This window comes from Trematomus bernacchii, unplaced genomic scaffold (genome assembly GCF_902827165.1).
Source record: "Trematomus bernacchii unplaced genomic scaffold, fTreBer1.1, whole genome shotgun sequence".
Lineage (NCBI taxonomy): Eukaryota > Metazoa > Chordata > Actinopteri > Perciformes > Nototheniidae > Trematomus > Trematomus bernacchii.
This window is the reverse complement of record NW_022987588.1, coordinates 2722463-2741627: the sequence shown is the minus strand read 5'-3', so window position 1 is coordinate 2741627 and position 19165 is coordinate 2722463. Positions and strand designations below refer to the sequence as shown.

The 19165-nt window shown below is 41.0% G+C and overlaps 1 protein-coding gene across 1 annotated transcript in view; it reads left to right on the top strand.

Annotated features, from left to right (window-relative positions):
* Window positions 1–19165, top strand: part of myo3b (myosin IIIB) — a 58966-nt gene that overhangs the window by 32763 nt on the left and 7038 nt on the right. The window contains exons 25-34 of the mRNA XM_034128930.1: window positions 239–318; window positions 2267–2344; window positions 3113–3318; window positions 5375–5486; window positions 5636–5798; window positions 6207–6287; window positions 7698–7794; window positions 9164–9218; window positions 10109–10223; window positions 18760–18860. Of these exons, the coding sequence (XP_033984821.1) occupies window positions 239–318; window positions 2267–2344; window positions 3113–3318; window positions 5375–5486; window positions 5636–5798; window positions 6207–6287; window positions 7698–7794; window positions 9164–9218; window positions 10109–10223; window positions 18760–18860 (1088 nt within the window). The remainder of the gene's footprint in view (window positions 1–238; window positions 319–2266; window positions 2345–3112; window positions 3319–5374; window positions 5487–5635; window positions 5799–6206; window positions 6288–7697; window positions 7795–9163; window positions 9219–10108; window positions 10224–18759; window positions 18861–19165) is intronic.

Sequence of the window (19165 nt, the reverse complement as noted above, 5' to 3'; positions counted from 1 at the left end):
AGACTCCCTCTGAACTGTCTCTAATACTATGCTTCAGTATGAACCTTACTGTTCACTTTGTTTTTCTTAATATCTTGCATATTGAAAAAGAAAATCACCCCAAAGATTTGCCTGTGTCTCCATGTTTGATAGTTAAATAATCATTCCTTCTTTTTATTTCACACATCTGTTCAAACTTGTTTAAAGCTTTAAATAAGAGCTGACTACCACTCGTGACTGTTTTCGATGTTTGAAACAGGAAATCTGGCGACGTCGAGAGCCCGGGTCACCGCTGCCTCCAGATCTCTGCCCCCCCAGCTTGGTTCAGGACGCACCAAGGTGAGGCTCTTGTAGCACAAATCCTCACACCTGAGAACTTAATGTTTTTTTATTTGTTGCTCAAAGGCATTGCACCATAAGAACCCCAGTAAAAAAAACTTGTGCTGTGAAGCGTACCCAGATTAATTGACGACCCTGTTATGTTTGCTGCGTTGCTTGTGGTGATGTAGAATCGCCATCTGGCATTTAGTGTCTACGGCGTAAAAGTGTTTTTCAGACTAACTAACTATTGTTTTTAATTGGCACTAAAGTGTTGGGGGGAAAATGTAGGTCCTCCAAAATAAGCTTATCATTTCATGAACATGCTTTATTAAGAGGGCAGGGTAGTTTCAGGAGTCTAATCCACAATAATTATTCAGGTGGCAACACTCAAAGCTCTGTAAGCAGTACACTGAAAATATTATATTTACGTCAAAATGTATTTATATATCTTGTTCATACTGAGATTCTGAAAGCAGAATGTCTTGGTTTCACAAACACTACACTGTGTTTTACCGCAAGAAAGATGGCCAAAATGTTTCTTTCCAACTTTCTTCACTCCCACTGCAATGTTTTCATTTCACTGCGTCTGTTTTTCTTTATTTAAGGGGAAGCATTTGGTCAAATCATAATGTCTCCAAGATATGAATCTGAAAATATTTTTGTCGATTTTGGAATTATAAGTAGTTTCTCTTTGTCCAAAAACGAAGAAAACGTTTTCACATTATGATTTACTGTGGAAAACCCCTTAAAGGTGAATGTCAGCTTCTTGTCTATCTACTTCTCTTCTTCCTTTATTTGCATGATATTCGCCGACCCATGCTGGCTCAAAGTCTCCAAAATACTTGTTGAAGGTAAGACCGAATAGTAATAGAAATATAGTAAATTGTCAAAATGTTTTCAATCATCGGTCAGTTAAAATTAGCAACCTTTTAAGTTATTTAAATTGTCATTATTGTAATCCAAACTGAAACTTTATTTATCTTTCTCTAACTTTGAATTCTGTGCAGCTTCCCTCCTCTGACATCAATCACCGTCTTGTATTTGGAAAATGTAAATCATGTCTTTTGAAGTATTTTTTCACGCAGCAACAAATTGTGTGTTATTAACGTAAACAACTGCTCTGTAGAGTATCTTCCTAGATTATAGAAATACTTAATGTGCAACAAACAGATGCCGAAACACAAAGAGACAAACTGTCTTGAACTTGCCTTTAGCACGTACTCAGTGTTCTTGGAAAATAAAGGGTTTCTTTAGCACAACCCAATGTGATTGATGTAATATGTATGCCTCTCGTGTTCTCAGGAGAAAGTTGACACAAATTGACAAGTTACCAGTATGACCAGATTAAAGCAGAGTGACGGTTGTTAGAGTAGTGGAAGTGAGTCCTAGATAACCATTTGTACATCTGTGTGATCTCCTTTCAAAACACCAGTGTCAAAGCCTCCGATTCCTCTCTTCGTGTAACTCAGAGAACGTTTGACGTACTTTTCTTTCTCTTCACTTGGGTAGAATAAAGAATTAAGATATGCACTTTGCTACGTAGACTTACCATAAAATATCTATTGCATCATTAATTTTGATGAAGCCATGAACTGCTAAGGCCATTAGAAAGCTTATATTGTGTCCTCGTTAATCCGTCGTCGTCGGGATGACTGTCTGCTCGGTGACGGCTGGTCTCATTACTCAGAATGCTCTGCAATTTTCCCATGCCCCAAAGCAGTGCAGACTTATTCTCTAGATTGTTAGCTTTAAGTGTTTATGGGGCTATGTTATACAGACGGCACAGTTAGTACAGCTGTGTATTCCCAACTGGCCCATTTAGAGGAAGGAGACCTGATGTAAAATACCTTTATCTCTACTTCAGTCAGGTTGCAAACAAACTGAATCTTATTTGAGTCTGCTGCTCTTTGCCTGAGTCTGGCCTGTTTATCAATGCATCGTGTTCATGCTGGATGTTTGTGTTCAGGTGGACACCATGGAGATGATGCGTCACCCTGAAGAAACCACCAACATGAGGAGACAGACTGTAGCCTCCTATTTCCGTGTATGTGTTTAATTTGTTCTGCTTCCTCACCGTCTGACAACAAGCAACCTTTTGAACACAGTTGAAATCAGTTTTGTAAACAAACAAACAGACTGTTTCACGATTTATCAGAAATATATATATATATATATTTTACTCTTTAAAGAAAAAGGAATAATGACAGAACTCTGCAAATGTCAACAAAGTGACATTGTTAGATTAAATTAGCCTAAATCTTTTCAAGGAAATGCTTGAATCAGATCAGGTGTCTCTATTTAAGATGGATTTCAATGTTATACATTATAAATTAGAATCGGCTAACCTATATCTTATTGTATGTCCCACTCGTGGAGATGTAAAACATGAAATGCCACCCATTTTGTAAGAAAAAACAAGTAGTTGTGATGTGCCATATGGTTATAATATGTTGACGAATCACAGCAGTTGTTTTTTAACATTTGCATAATAAGTAAAGCAAAACTACACAAGAAATTATAATGAATAATAACCCTTATTTTGCAATTTAGAAAAGGAACTTCTAATCTGCTAATTTAGTTATTCACGTTATATTATGAGACAGGAAAGTAATTCTGCCTAATTAATCATGTCGATTACTATTCAGTTTAGACGATATAAAACACATCTATGTCTGGCAAAAAGTAAAAGTGAGATCTCCATAACTGAACATACACCTCTGCACTGTGATAATATGAAGACATATGATAACTGGTCTTTGTTTTTCCTTGTTCTCTTCCCGCTGCTTATCATTGTCTCCTCGTGTGTCTGCAGTACTCTCTGATGGACTTGCTGTCTAAGATGGTGGTGGGTCAGCCACACTTTGTGCGCTGCATCAAACCCAACGATGACAGGCAGGCGCTGCGATTCAGCAAGGAGAGGGTGATGGTGCAGCTGCGCTACACGGGGATCCTGGAGACAGTGAACATCCGTCGCCAAGGATACTCCCACCGCATTCTGTTTGAAGAGTTTGTCAACAGGTAGGAGCGTTGTAAGACAGGCAGCACCTACGCTCTGCAGCATGTGTGCAGCACAGCCCCAGAGATAGAGCAGAACAAGTGAGCTGTGCTCTGCATCACACAAAAACACGGGTTCTTTAATGAGATAGGGGTACAAGTCGAGCAGAGCAAGAGGCTGACTAATTGGCAGTCATTAGTGATAGTGCAAGACAAAATCCTACAGCTCTTTTAACGGGGTGGATACTGCACTTCGGAAAATATGGATAAAATTCAAACAGGGAGGAACTGTGATTATAAGGGGAGATGCATTTTAATGGATTTCCTTTTACTATTCATAAAGAGTTTGTTCTTAAACTCAGTGACCTGGAAAAGCTCAAATGTAGTCTTTGAGTCCCGTTGGTATTACATTAAAACACAATTAAAAACAAGATTTCATCATTAAAAAAGGGGGACTTTACGTAAGGGTGTTGTTTTTTTAAATGTGGGACAGGATAACTGTTAATACGCGCTCCTGTTCAAATGTCCAACCCCAAAATATTAAAAGGACCGACCCACACATCCCCAACTCTGGTTATGAAAAAATACACATTAGACGAGTCTGTGGGAAAATGCAAGAGAACTTATGTTTGATCAACGCTCCTTTGAAAAATATTCTAGCCACCTCTTATGTGGAGACTTAACATGATATAAAATGTAATTAACTTGGGCTTGTGGCCTGTAGGGAACAACTTTTGAGAGCCTGGTTAGTCTCACTGCTTCAGGGAAGCTTTACAAATTATGCTCAAGTTTGGTGACATAAAACTTTGAATGACCACTTGTTATTTTCTTGCGTGTCCTAGTTTTGTTCACAATATTAAAGAAGTATTTGATTCTCGGGAAACCATGACGCAATGATTGAACTTTTCTCCCTTCCACACCTCTGTATGAAGTGTGTGAATCAGAGGGTGTACTACCTCTTCAGACTATATTTTAACCTTGATACTGAATCCATATGATCCTACCTAAGCCAGGCAGAAGTCATACAGACAGACCTGAACGGCTAAACTGCACCTTTAGTGAAAACTGATTTAAATTTGTGCTCTCATATCAAAGGCTTGTCTGATGTTGCCAAGCAGTGCTTTGTATTTACCATCAAAGAAATAACAGGTATCAACAGGAATTAGAATGAAAGGCTGTAGACTGAGGCGGGGAGCGAAGTTCAAAGAAGTTTTTCTTCTTGTTGTTGTTCTTCTTTTTGACCAACGCCAGAACACAAGAGATGAACCAGTCGTTTTGGAGCCTTGATGTCCCTGAGCAAACAGTTAGAGCCACTTTTGTCCTATGCTGGTATTTTGTAAACTCCAACAAGAGGATCAGGGGACGGATCCAGACGATGTGAGCGATAAACCTGCAGTGGAGCTGATGAACACCGATAGGCCAGCCTGATGGGCATCTTCTGCGGCCACTGAAATAAGAGATCCATTCAAAAGAGCTCCAACAAAGGGCCTCTGTTGAAGAGTCATGTCTACGTCAGGCTCATTTTTCTGCTTTGACTGAGCAGGCGATTTACCAGCTATGATGATACTTTTATTATAAACTTTATCAACTTAATTTAGTAGTTCTGATGAAATAAAAACATCTTTCCTTAACCTATGTCGGAGAAAGTAACTTTAAAATGTTGTCAGATACATATTACGTTTTTGTAATCCACAATCTGATCAAAATACTTTCTAACTAGGACTATGTGATTAAACAGATTTCCCAAAATGTCAAATTCAACAAATTTTTCTGACCACAAGCATTAATCCTTTATTTTTTTACATTGTGCTGCATTTTCTTGAAACTATCTTTGTTTAACGGATCAATTTCAACCGACAAATGTCATAAAATCAAAAATGACCAAAGAAAGCAGTAATCAGGTGTCCTTTTTAAAGTGTTATCTCTGATGATTGCAGTATATGTGTTTACTTTCATGTTATAATCTGATCACAAAATCTATAATACAACACATTGGGTACAACTAGGCTCTGCTCTTAAAGTGCTTTAAATACAGTAGATCAAATATGTCTTTGTTTTCCCTGTGCCTTCTCTCTTACAGATATTACTACCTTGCGTTTCGGGCTCACCAGATGCCTAAGACCAGCAAAGAAAACGTTGTTGCCATACTGAAGCGGGCCAAACTGGAAGCCTGGGTGCTGGGGAGGACAAAGGTATATGTGATTCTTGCAGCAAGACATTAAACAAAAAAGAAATGTGTGTCAGAATTTTACATTTGACCTATAATCAGTACATCATTTACCAAAGTCTAGATCTTCTGTAGATACTGGGATATTGTAACGTGGGCTGAACATCCTGTCAGGTGTTCCTGCGGTACTACCACGTGGAGCAGCTGAACCTGCTGCTGAGGGAGGTGATCGCGCGGGTCGTTGTGATCCAAGCTTACACCAAAGGCTGGCTCGGTGCCCGGCGTTACCGAAGAGGGAAGCAGAAGAGAAACCGCTGTGCCGTCGTCATCCAGTCAGGTACACTGGTCTATTAAATAAACACAGAACAAAGGAAATAAATGATCAAACTTCAGTAAAGTAAAATGCTAATTAACATTCTGATGTATTCTTTTATCACTTAATGATGAAACAGGCGCAAATGCGATGTGAATTTGACCGCTTTTTTTTTTTTTAATGACCTCTAGTCTGTTATGTGCCGACGAGTCTTCATAAAAGAGATGAATTTGATAACCACAGCTTGACCTAGGAGGGTTAAGAGCAATGCTTCAGAGCAGACAATAAGACCTCAGAGAGTTCAAAGGGATCCATCCCTCTGCCACCTGGTTTAGCAGTGTTTTGAAGTAGGATCTTGTGTAGTATGTGCAATCTATTTTGTTTCACAGAGGCAGGTCAGCAATCTCACACACTACCCTTTTTTTCTTTAAGCTTGGCGGGGCTGTGTTGCTCGGCGGAACGTCAAGAAAATCAAAAAGGAGCGAGATGAGGCAGCTACCTGCATTCAGTCAGGTAAGAGATGTTTTTTTTAATGAAGTTCTTCATATATTCAAGTGCAGACCTCAGGAATTTATCATGTGTCCGGTGGAAAGAGAGATCACTTTTTCATACATTTTCAAAAGGAAACGGGATAAAGGGCTGAAAACCTTACGTCTTTGTGAAACACCTTTTTGATCTCAATGAGTGGCCTACGAAACAGTAATAATTAATTAATAATGCATAAAGAAAAAGCTTTTGAAAGTTTGGGCAGCATTTGGTCCTCATGTTTCAGAAGAGCAGTGCATACTGAGATCCTTTTTTCCTTTCATCTCTTTCCCAGTAAAGGCAAGAGAGGGGCTTATCCCTTCTGTTTCCTCACGACTTCCTCTCTCAAATTCCTGGCCTATTACACAGCTCTCACATACCAGAAACAAGATGCCTTTTTATACTGTCAACCTTTTCATCTGAAATGTAAATTAATTCTTACTCAGTGTGCCTTGACGAAGATCAAAGTGGGCACATTAACCTTCCCGGGTGCCCCCCCCCCCTCCTTGGAGCCTCTCACTGGAGGACAAGGGAGGGTGCCAAAAGGGGCAGGAGAGAGGAGGGCAGGGGGAGGAGATTTGGCTTTGTTTCCCCCGGCTCTCCTAAGGGCTGCCCTCATCTGGCACATGGAGCATCTCAGTCGCCTGCACACCTTGTGTAAATGTCCTCCATTAAAACTCTTGTAAATAACGCTGCAGAATGGGTAAACATGGTTTTGGTGTGAGAAAAGCCTCTCTGTCGCCGCTGTCTTTCTCTTTGGAGAAGTGTGTTTGTGTGTGGCCGCTGGGGTTCAGGGTGAGGGGGGGGGGGGGGGGGGAGGAGAGAACCTGAACCTGACATAAGTGGGGCCTCAGCCCCCCGGCGGAGCACTCCAGCACATTCACATTGTGTGTTCTCCGCAGCTTATAGCCTTTGAGGTGGGCTGCATTTGCATTCTGAAAATAAACAGATGCCTTTCAAATGTATGAGCCTGGTGGCTTCTCAGATCTCAGCGGGGCCTGGGGGACATGCTCACCATTGATCAGATTAGACCATGCAAAATAGAACCATGGCTCGACAATGTACTTGAGCTTTATTTTCCTGCACATATAATTTTACAAGAAAAACACAAAGCCCGTTGATGGAGTAAGTCAGCAGGCTCCGTTTACCATCAATCTAACCCAGTGTGTCTCAATATCCACACAATGTCTTCCCACTGCTATCCTTCACTCCTTATATAGAGGATGCATTTTCCAGGCTGTTTTATTGCTTAGATACATTGTTGTGATTTGTATTCATTGAACCAATTACATTCAATACCTGCCTCAGTAGACTGCATGCATGCTGTTTCCATGGATTGCACAGGGAGTGAAATGAGTTTCTGGCCATGTGAGTGTCTGACTTTCATATCCTGTGCAGCTTTCAGGGGCCATCGGGTGCGTCGGGACCTTGAACTCCAGGGGCACATAAGTCATCCGGAGGCTGGAGGAAAGACCACCAAGGAGGAGCACACAGAGTGAGCTTTGGCATCTCTTGTCATTTCGGGTCTGCTCCCGTTTCCTGCAGTTTGTATTCATGTTTTGGTTTGAGTTTGGTGCAGACAATAAGCTTTGAATATGACCTTAAATAAATGTACCATAAAAGACAGCTTATTGAGCAAGAGACGTTGCTGTCACTCAGATTTTGCCCTGCTGCGTTATCTCCTCTTGCACCATAATGTAATGTTGTTTTAAGCAGAGGGCAAAGCTCCTCCCTAAGCACCACCTCTTGCAGTTTTATAAACGTAGTAAATATCTTTCCACCAAGATAGCACACTTGTCTGACCACAAATGGGGTTGGGCGCTGCACTGGTCTCCAGATGTACGAGCTGAGCACTTTGTGTTTATTCAACATATGGGCAGGCCGGTCATTAAGAAAGTATGTGCTAAGCAGGAGAGCAGCCACCGACTCAACAGCAGCACACATGGTGTCGATGGCGGCTTTTAGCTCCATTTTTCTTTCTTTCTGCACCATAACTCAACACAGTTATTGCAAATATCCTGATGTTTGAGATTACTTAATAAAAATCTATCAACGAGGCAAAATAAAAAATGTTTCATGTGTGTGTAAGAGCTCCATAAAACAACGCAAGAATAATACTATAATCTAAAAACACGTGTGTGGAGTAGCATTGCTCATGTCATGTGGTTAAGGAATCTCGGGTGACTTTTGGTCAACGCTGTGCATCTCTCCCGAGACCCAAACTCCAAAATACTAAATTTACACTTCTGAAAATGTTATGCTTGTTGTATACTCAAACCGAGCGTAGCCCCATCTGGGATTTTTCTCTCCGTGTTTACAATCATATTCCTTGGTGAGAAAAACTTCAAACCTCCACTTAACAATTCTGTTTAATCAGTGTTGGAATCCCTCCATATAGATTTATTTTGACATGATCTGGCCCATTTTCCTCCTGTAAGATCTATGTTCTCACCTACATGCTGTTCTTTTCCCTTTTGATATCCCTCCTCCCTGCCACGCATGAATTCTGTGTTTGCATCCAAATAACAGAGCCTCCAGTTGCATCACCAGGTCCAAACTGGATGAGATTCTGTTTTTCTAGGCTCCAAGCATAACTGCGACTGGCATGCAGCATTGTGTTTGCAGATGTTGTCTCATTTGGTGTTTGTTTTTTTAAATAATGCAACAATGATTGATCACACGGAGACACATGTCCCTGCGTCGCTCTCTGCAAATTGCATAATCACAAACCAGAGCTGTTTTTGCAATTAAACAAGGAGCCAAGTACAATGCATCCTTAGTTCTTCAGTATTATGCTATAGCCAGAAATGTACAATGTGTCTATTATAGTTCATTTCAGTAATAAATGCTCATTATTTTCACAGGTCTAACATCCTAAAGAGCAAAGACGCACACGCGGATAACATACATAGAGGAAATGTAAGTATCAACAAGCATTTTCTGACGCCTGAATTTAGCCGTGTATATTAAATGCTGCTGCTCTACAAAGCGGCTTCAACCCAGATTACTCTTTGGGATTTTTTTGAGTCCTTGAGACAAAAGAGTTCTCTTGCTCCATCCTTCATCTCAGCGGAGAAGACAGGGTGGTACGGGAACGAGAGAATCAAAAGGCTGCAAATTCACGGCTGAGAATAAATGCTCGCTCTTCCCTGAGGTGATTTGTCTTTGCGCTCCTCTTTCTACAGATGTTAGACCCCTTTTTTAGTAAAGACCTGAGGTTCTTTGGTAGCACTTTGATATCCTGCTCGGATTCAATATGTGAAATAGAAGAGCCACTCCGTGACTTGGAGCACATCACAGTCTTTGAAGTCTGATCCAATTTTTGCTGCTCACCATTTGATGTTGAAAGGATGAAATGAGGAAAATGTACAGTTTTTGCCAGTAACTCTGCTGAGCATATGTAAGATTAAAAAAGCAAAATCCTTTGGAGGATGTACTTAGAAATGTTAAGCAGATTAATACTTTCCTATAGCTCTTTTATTCAAAGATAAAATTAAATATGAGAGGAAGTCTGTATGAGCTGTTTTTCACCCTCACAATTAAGTCAGTGTGGTGCTGTTTGCTAGGAGGTAGGGCTAGTGAAGGGGGATATGCAATTGCATTAGCATTTGATTAACATTGCAAAGCACATTAATGGCTTTGAGTTATATGAGTGCCAAATTGTAAATAAATGAATACAGTGTCTACATGACTAAATTGAAAAACACAACATAAAAATAAATTACGGAGCTGGCTTTAACTTGGGTCTATTTATCCGTTACTGTCTTTGACGTTACTCTTCTGGTTGTGTTTACGCCTCCTCTTTCAAGGTTGGCCTCGACAGACAAGTGAAAGACATCAAGAGAGACAAAGGAAGAGCCGAAGACAGTGTGACGAAGCCTTGCAGGGAGACAGCTAGACTGCGAGACATGCAGTGTAAACAAGGTAAGCCCGAGCACAGAGCTGGCGGGTGCAGGTAATTACACAAAGAGACAGCAGAAATCCCGCCTTAATGGATAAAGTGCCATTTTTAATACGGGGCCCCTTTCAACCTTTCATCCCAGCCAATCCTCTGCTGCCATTCTCTGTTGACAGCAGAAAGAGAGCGGCATTAAAGGTGATCATTTCTGCGGTATTTTAATAACCCGGGTCAGCTCATCATAAACGTTTCATGGCAAGTGGGGGGGGGGCTTTCGAAGTGGCATGAGCACTTCAAAGCTCTCATTCTCCCGCACGGCGAGCCCTCCACTAAGGATCCCATCAATGACTCTAATAGACCTGCACAGTAACGGTGACAAGAAAATACACAAACCCTGATTTGTTGAACATATGTTTGGTTTGCTTTCTGCCCCAGGCGATGAATTACATTAATTCGTGCTGCCTGGAAGGCTGAGTGGGTGGCTGTGCAGGGGGCCTCCGATTACGGCCGTCACCCAGCCCGCGACTGGGGTAGCCTGGTTAATGGGGGCCCGGCCCTTCATTAATGTTATTAGAAGGGGTATGAGGTAAGAGACGGAGGTGAAATAGCATTTAGCGGCACGGCTGAGAGATTACGGGGATTAGACATGATAATGTAACACAGACAGGGCTCTCTAGCAGGCCTGGGATTAGTGTCAGCACGCCACAGCAGGTCTGGGTTAGATAGCGGCTAATTCGGTAATGCTGCATACAGGTGACCCCCGCTCCCAGGCATCACTGCTGCTGAAGGGAGGCAGTGTTTGATGCATTTATAATGTCAGAGCGATTATGGAGGGAAACGTTGCAGTAAATGCCAGTTTGAGGGCATTTTGCTCAAAGTATGTTTTGTCCCATGTCACAGGAGCTTCAACAACAGCTGAATTACTTCCTTGTTTTCATCATTTCTTTGTAGTTTGACACCCCGCTACCTTAGGCTAGGATGTAGGGCGTTTCATTTGATGTGTTAAAGTCACATTCTCTCGCACTTAGGATCCCTCTCATCCTAAAATTTGCTTTAATATACAATATTTTGATGATTTCCTTGATGTTTGCCATTAAACACAGAGCGTTTGAGCTCTGCAATGTAGCATAATGCTCTACTTTGTATTGTATCAAAGAATATACATCCTAAAGTAACTTCAGCCTTACAGAATTTGAGAATTTCCACCTGTCTCCAAGAGCAATTAACCTGCTTTTCACAAGATGGAAATCAGCTTGCTGCTCGAGCAGGAAGAAAAATGTAACTAGATTTTAGAAAAAAATACTTGAAACTAATTAAATTACATTGAAAAAGGTAAACATTTTCTCAATGCACTAGCTAGCAAACACTTTCACTTGTTTTAAGAATGTAAGACTTTTAAGGACAAAGTTGTTATTTTTCATTTCCCATTGGGGGGTCCTGAAGTCCAGGAAGAGAACCGCTTTTTTAATGCAGCCTTAAACTTTTCTAGTTTAGTCTCATTGGCATCATTTATTGCAGTAAGTCAAACACTCCCAGACTGCTTTTTGATATTTGGTAGGGTCTCAATACAGAGTAAATTAGCCTTGAGCACATGAATAACATTTGATATCTGACAGTTCAGTTATATTCTATTTAAATGCCCTGACAAAAAGAAAATCCTCGTCCTCTTCCGCCAAGGGCTTATTTTGTGGGGCGCGCACACAGATTTTCAGGTATTCATCGTCGCCCCTCTTCCTGCCTCGTTTGTGTTGCAAGGTCTGCTTGTGGCTCCACTTCTTTCAGGAAACCCCATTTGAATATGATGAGGGAGGCCACGGTGGCTGAGGCACCCAGGGCACACTTTGATCCCTGCAGATCTGAGGACCTTTTTTTTTTTTCATCCTGAGGTTGAGCGAGTCATGGAAGCCGTGCGCTGCCAGATGTTTGGAGACCAGCTCCTTCCTGTGTCTCATCCTGCTGTCGCCTCTGGTGATCACGTCGCTTCTCTCGGGCTGGAGCTCGACCTGGAGTGTTTCAGGACACCAGTGGAGAAAAACTGAAAATTAGCCATGGAAATCGAATTACCCCACCCCTCCAGACACACGCACACTCGCACACACTCTGCTCCCATTAAAGCCAAAACACCGGGGCGTGACCTGGAACCTTTCAATGTGTTTGACGGACGTTGGGTCTTTTCTGAGTGATTTAACAAAGCCTAGTGTTGCGCTCAGCACAGTTTTTTCTTTCATGTGTGAAACAAAGCAGATTAGAGAGTCAGATGATTTTGATATTTTCCCGTTTCGGTGCATATTTGACATTAGGCTAGGCGAATATTCGTACTATTTAGCAAAACACCCGAAGTGTTGCATTTTACAGTGGAAATAGAGCATTAAAGCTTTTTTGTACTCCAGGCGCTCTCAGATGTCTGCAGCACCAACCTTTGATTCTCTGTGTTTTGTCAGAGAAAGTAACACGTACACAGTGAAGTCATGTAAGCTGCACACTAGAGGCGATGTCACCTCTCGTCACCTGTCTCCCGAAACCTGAATATGAATACAACATGTTTGGAAATGAGTCACAGAGGCATGTGCTGAAAGAAAGCCTTTTGCTAGCAAGCAGCAGATATGATCAGAGTGCTGCTTATGCTCCTCAGCGTGGTAAACAGGATGGTGCTGAGGATCAGTCAGAGCTGACTTTATGGTTTATGAAAGCTGAGCTACTTATGTTAACAGGCTTTTTGAAGATTATAGTTGTGGTAAACATACATGTCAAGAGAGAGACAGTGATAAAGTGGAGCCACAACACAGAGACCAATTACCTTTGAGCCTTGGAAGATAGTTAACCTCGCCGAGGAGGGATGAGAAAAGAGACAAATTAAAAGGGTGCGAAAAATAATTGAAGTTTTTGTGGAGTTATTGGATATATTTATGTTCCCTCAGTGCATAACATGGTACAGTCAATAAGAATTGATTTTGTTCGTAGCCTTGAGCTGTCTCTGGGCTTTAAAGCTGCCGCTGAAGGAGCTCATTGGGAATACGGATGCTGTTTTACCCACACTGAGGTCAAACCCACACTCACCATTACATCTCACTTTCCTCTCCTCCCGCTCCCTCCCTCTTTTTAACATCCTCCCCACATGTCCTCCCACAAGGTTCGCAGCCACCAGGTGCTGCCCCACAACCCACCAACACCTTCAAAGCATCAACAGCAGCATCACTATATCAACATGCATCTGCCAGACAAATGATCCACCCTCTCCATGTTCTCTAGACAAATACGCTCCCACCCTCTCGCTGTCTCCCTGCCTTTTGATTGATCTGTCTGTCTCCACGTATCGCCGCGTCTTAACCAGATGCCTTCAGTTTTAGGCAAATTACAGGCTCGACGTAGCGGCAGCAGAGATTTGGAAGGGATAGGAAAGACTCAACTTAACGGAAGGAGTTGCCTCTGTCTGACGCTACCTACGTAATCCTCTTAATGTCAGTGGGAGTAGTTAACAGGATGTACTTCCAAACTACTCATCATCACAATTCCAACAGAATAATCTCCTCGGACGTAAAATCTAGGTGGAAAATGATACTCCAAGTTCTCTGTAATTTCGCACTTGACTCATTTGATGTAGTTTAACAAAGTTTTTCCAAACAGAAGACCTTATTAGTTTGCAATCGTGGATAACAAAATATAGTTTTTATCGGATACATTTACAAGTGATCACACCGATTAGGAGAAAAAAGCTTAATGCCACCCATTTGCATATTTAAGATATTTTTGGCAACCTGGTTTCCTTGTTATTCATATCTCCCTCCTCACTTATTACCTCTTACGCATGCTGCTAGTTATAAATTACACATTTTAAGTCTGTGACAAATTATCGACTTCCACAAACTTCAGAGACTTTTCCTCCTTGCAAACATTTCTTTAGGAGTCAAAGTTCCACATTTGCTGTCAGAGGAAATGATTGATTTCAGTGTGAAAAATTGGTTGTAAGTAACAACATCCTCTGCTTGCATTAGTGAAAACAGATGCAGGCTGTTTTTGTAGCATTATCTGCAGGATCTGACCAGTTTGTCATGTGCTAATTTAAAGCACATGAGTTGCTATTTAAAGGTGGGGTAGGTAAGTTTGAGAAACCGGCTCGAGATACACTTTTTGTTATATTCCATGGAATGCTCTTAACATCCCGATAGCAATGAATATCTTAAGTGCTTTGACAAAAAATCCATGCAAAAATGTCATCTGTGGAAGCCGTAATACTGTAAACAGCACGACCAATCATTTTAGCCGGCCCGGCTAAAGTAACTGGATGGCCTACCTGCCTGTCAGCCTTCCATCTGTGCACAAACTTATCTCAAGCCCTCATTGGTCATGTGCGCGTTTGTGTGTGTTGGAGGAGGGGCTCTGTAAGGAAGTGGCAGATTTTTTCCGGCTGTGTATTTTCAAATTCTAGCACACTCGAGCTGGTTTCTCCAAAATTACCTACCCCACCTTTAAGTATGATTTCCAAAAATCTAAAAGAAAAGAGCGGTGATAAATCTCAAGAGCAGTAAAAAGTTCTGGAAATCCTCTTCAACTTCAGATATCTGTTTGCAACTGAGGAATAATATCCGTGCGTGTGTATGCGCACTTGTGTGTGTGCATCCGTGCGTGAGTGTGTGTTTGTGAAGAGTCAGTTGTGAGGTAAAAAGAGAGGTCTGGGTTGCACATGCCTCATTTAGACATCAAAGGCCCCTGCTGATGATTTTTCCTTATAATCCATGCCTTTTGGTAACTCTGTTCCCTCCATCTGAATAAACAAAGCCCTAGTGGTTCTCTGTGGTCCGAGAGAAGTCAGGTGATAGCAGCTCTTTTATGTTGTTTTTGAAGGAGCATTCTGATTTTCAAGGGATTTCAAAGTGGTATTTAGAGACGTAACTCGAGTCATCTGCTGCTCTTTGAAAATGAAAGAAACACCTATCTCAAAAAGAATTGCAGTCCTTTTTATCTCAAGAAGCAAACATGTACAATATGTACGTTTCTCACCGAGAAGAGCAAACTCCGCTTGGCTTTCTTTTGATACGGAGAAATCAATATTGTATGAACCGCGCTGCCTCTGTATTCCCAGCCGACCGTTATTCCTCCCCACCCCAAACAGCAGACATTACCCACGATCATTTAGCAAACCCCCAGTGAGAGCCACTGACTGACCTCTTCCCAGCTCTGCCTCCTCAGGTCCATGCCGCGCTCTCCTGCCAGAGGCCAGTTTGGCAGCCTGCTGTAATATATCTGCAGGAGCAGCATTCCTCTGGGGCTGGCCTGGATCAAATGGCAGTGATTTCCCAAACAGAGGCACAGAGATGGGAGTTTTGACCCATCCTCTGATCTGCTACACGCTCTAATCGCTGCAGGTCATAATGGATAAATGGTGATGCGGTGATGCTCAACCCCCGTTTAGTGTTTCGGGCTTCATGTCAGCAGCAGCTGAGCCATTTTAGGAAAACATCCAATTGTAAATCTCAAATAATATTACAGCAATGATTCAAATGCATATTTTCTCAAATAAACTTAACTACAGCCCTGTTTTTGTTTCATTAAACAAACTATGATTGTACTAACTATAATTACTTAAGAAAGTGTCAAAAACAAAGAAAGAAATGCAGTTATATGGTGTTGAACTAAATGCTTATGTCAGCATGCTCACGCTGACAATGATGATATCATTGCTATGCTATATATGAAAACCATCTTAACCATGTTAGCATGCTAACTCTTGCTAATAAAGATCTAAAAACAATGTTCAGCTAATGGGAATATTATTAGCTTTGGGTATTGGCTCATAAAACAAAGTACTGACCAAAGTAAATGTTTGAACTTATGATGATAGTAGATAAAAAGACAGAGGATCACCACCTTGACTAAAGTGACAAACACAAGACGTCATCCTTAGAGCGATTCCCCTAGCGTACCTAAAATGATACAGAGATGTTCCTTGAACAAAAACATTTAAAATCGTGTTAGACTCAGTTAGTTAGAGTTAAGAAAATGGCACGTTTTTTTTCACAATAGAATATTTGACATAAGGACTGAATCATTCATTCAGGCCTACAACAGATCTCATTTGTTAGCTACAGCAGAGCGTCTTTGGACTCATACTGTAATGCTTGCAGTGAATTCTGTTAAGAGTCAGAGCATCATATTTACATTTGTGGAGTTGCTATTTTTAAAATAAACAAATCATACGTTTGCTTACAACATGGAGTCTGCAGTCTATTTAACAACGGGATGAATTTGGAAACTTCATTCAAGGACGTTGTGATTCATTAATTGTGATTGAATGCTTTGATGCAATTTCATGGGAATAACACATTTGCTTATCAAATCCATTTCTTCATCATTAGCACCACAATGTCCTAAATACATATTGTTTAACTCAAATGTAAGGTGCAAACATTTTTATTTTAGTTGGTTTATTTATTTTCCTCACAATGTAGATGAAGCTCTTTAGGTCTCAAAAAGCTAAGAAGCAACTTTGTACAATTTAATATAATATTTAAATGTAGCTTTTGGTGCAGCTAAACCTGTTTTCCTTCCACAGCTATTTTCCTCAGTACATGAAATATATCCAAATATCCTCTAATACTCAGGGGTGACAGAGATTCACACAGTGGTCGGTTAACACCTCAGAGGCACGGATAGATAAGATTCTCGGTAAAAGTTAGCTAATATCTCAGAACTGACAGGAACTTTGCGGGCATTTACAAAGTGTGACTTTAGTAAACCTGCGCTGGTTTGAATAACATCAAGAAAGCCGAGGAAATATGGAGGGGTGCAGGGGGGAGCTTGCTCTTTGATGTATAGGATTGAGATGTGATGAGGTCTGTTCAAAGTGAGTACAAAGTAGTGTTAAGATGGAAAAAGCAAATGCAGCTTTAGTCAAGGTAGAGAAGCCGAGGTAGCAAGAGATGATGAAGAAATGTCCTGTCTCACCCGAAACGCAAGCAAAGAAGATGAAACGTTATCTGACATTAAATATAGATGCTTCCTTGTAAAGGTGTCTCGGCTCTAAAACACACTTCTGTAACCTATGAATTTTGAAACCCTGGGTGTGCTGAATGGAAGAATGTAACAAGCCCTCATAACAGTTGTGTTTAAATAATGGGGTTATCAAGTAGCTCGTTATCTTTTGTAAGGCGTCAGTAACATTTCTCTTTCTGTGGTGCGATGAATAATTAATTATTCAGTACACTGTTTTGAACAATCAAGGAAAACAACGCTATGCTGCCAAAGATATGGTTATTTGCTGCAAGAGAAGCGGCAGCAGAGAGTAGAGAAGACAACATTCAATCAAATGACTTCTTACTATGTTTAACAGATTAGCCACAGCTCACATTAGTGTCATTGGTTACAGTAGGAAGTAGCAGGCTGAACATCTTCCAGACTACAGCACATCTGCTGAGTCAGTGTAGAGTTGTTGAGGTCCTTGTGGATTGGTGGATTGGTGGAAATGTAATGTCTATATGCCAGCTTATAGTTTACTTCAAATAGTCCATTCATCCACATCATATCAAATTCTGTACACTTACATTGTATCGGGGAGACAGGAAACATTTCCTATGCAGATATCCTAAAAACGTTCCTTTACTATCTGCTATACTAAAAACAAAACACTCTTTTGATTTAGGTGAATTTGGCCTTAAAGGAAGAGTTTAACATTTTGGGGAAAATGCACATTCACTTTTTTAGATGAGAAGATTTATACAACTCTCATCTCTGTACAAATGGCCGCTAGTTAGTTGAGCATTAAGACTGAAAACAGAAGAAAACTCCTTTTAATGATGTCAATGTTTGACCAGCACCTGGTGCATTTTACACCTTTGCAGTGGTTACATTTCTCTCATTGATTCCTTTAACATCTTGGATAATTTAGTAGTAATTCATTAGAAGCTGCTATTCGACCCTGATCTTGTTTAGCCTCCCAACACAGTACTAACAACCTCTTCATATACAATGTTAATCAATGCTACACATCATTTTTTATAACAACCTAAATGATATATTTCGACTCAAATATAATCAGTAATATTATCAGTGCTTCTTCAGGGACTGTTCGCAAATGTTTGTAACCACTTTCAAGAGGGTCACAGCTGTTTATGTATGTATAACAGGCACTTAAATAGTTTTAACTTGTTTCTAGAACAGTAAGATCTTATTTGAGCCTCAGTATAAACACATTCAAGATTTACTTTGTTTTTTTTGGGGTTGGAAATTGAAAGATCTGAAAAGTAATACTACACACCACCCTCAATGAAACTCTTTTCGGCTGTGCACCTGTGAGGAGAGATATAATTAGATATGGATATCTGTGTGGATTTATGTAATTATAATCTCTTATTGAGTCAGCTCATCGATGAAATTACATAATCTTAAACCTGAACCGATGTAAATGTAGAATATTCCTCTGCCACTTTGTCACACGAGGGTGCAGATTTAAAAAGTGGAGGGCAGAGTCTGTTTACTGCTGCTGTCATCACCATCAGTATCATCATGTCGGTGCTTGTTGTTGTTTTGCTTGGTTGGATCCCTGCCCTAATTTTTCCTCTGTTGCAGGTCCAGTGATGAAGCTGCAGCAGAGAACTCCTCGCCGGCGGGGCCAGCAGCCCAAGCTGCTCAACAGCCCCGAAGACAGCCTGTACTACAACCAGCTAAATGTGAGTTCAAAGTGCCGATAAAGGCCTTTGTCTGACTTTGGTTCCACATGATAATACAATTAAACCTACCTGTGCCAGACCCTGGAGCCCCACCCCCACGCTTCTCTGCCTCTTGTCTTGAACATGTGCTTATGCTCTTTATCTGTTGCTTTCATGTCAGGATGTCTGCCTTCACGGTGAATAATTGATGTGGTTTATCAAAGCTGAGCAAGATGCATGCTTCATCAGACTCACTTGAGCCCTTTGATCAGAAAAAATTATGCTGTGACTTCTGATATTATCAGCATCTGCTCGCATTCAACACA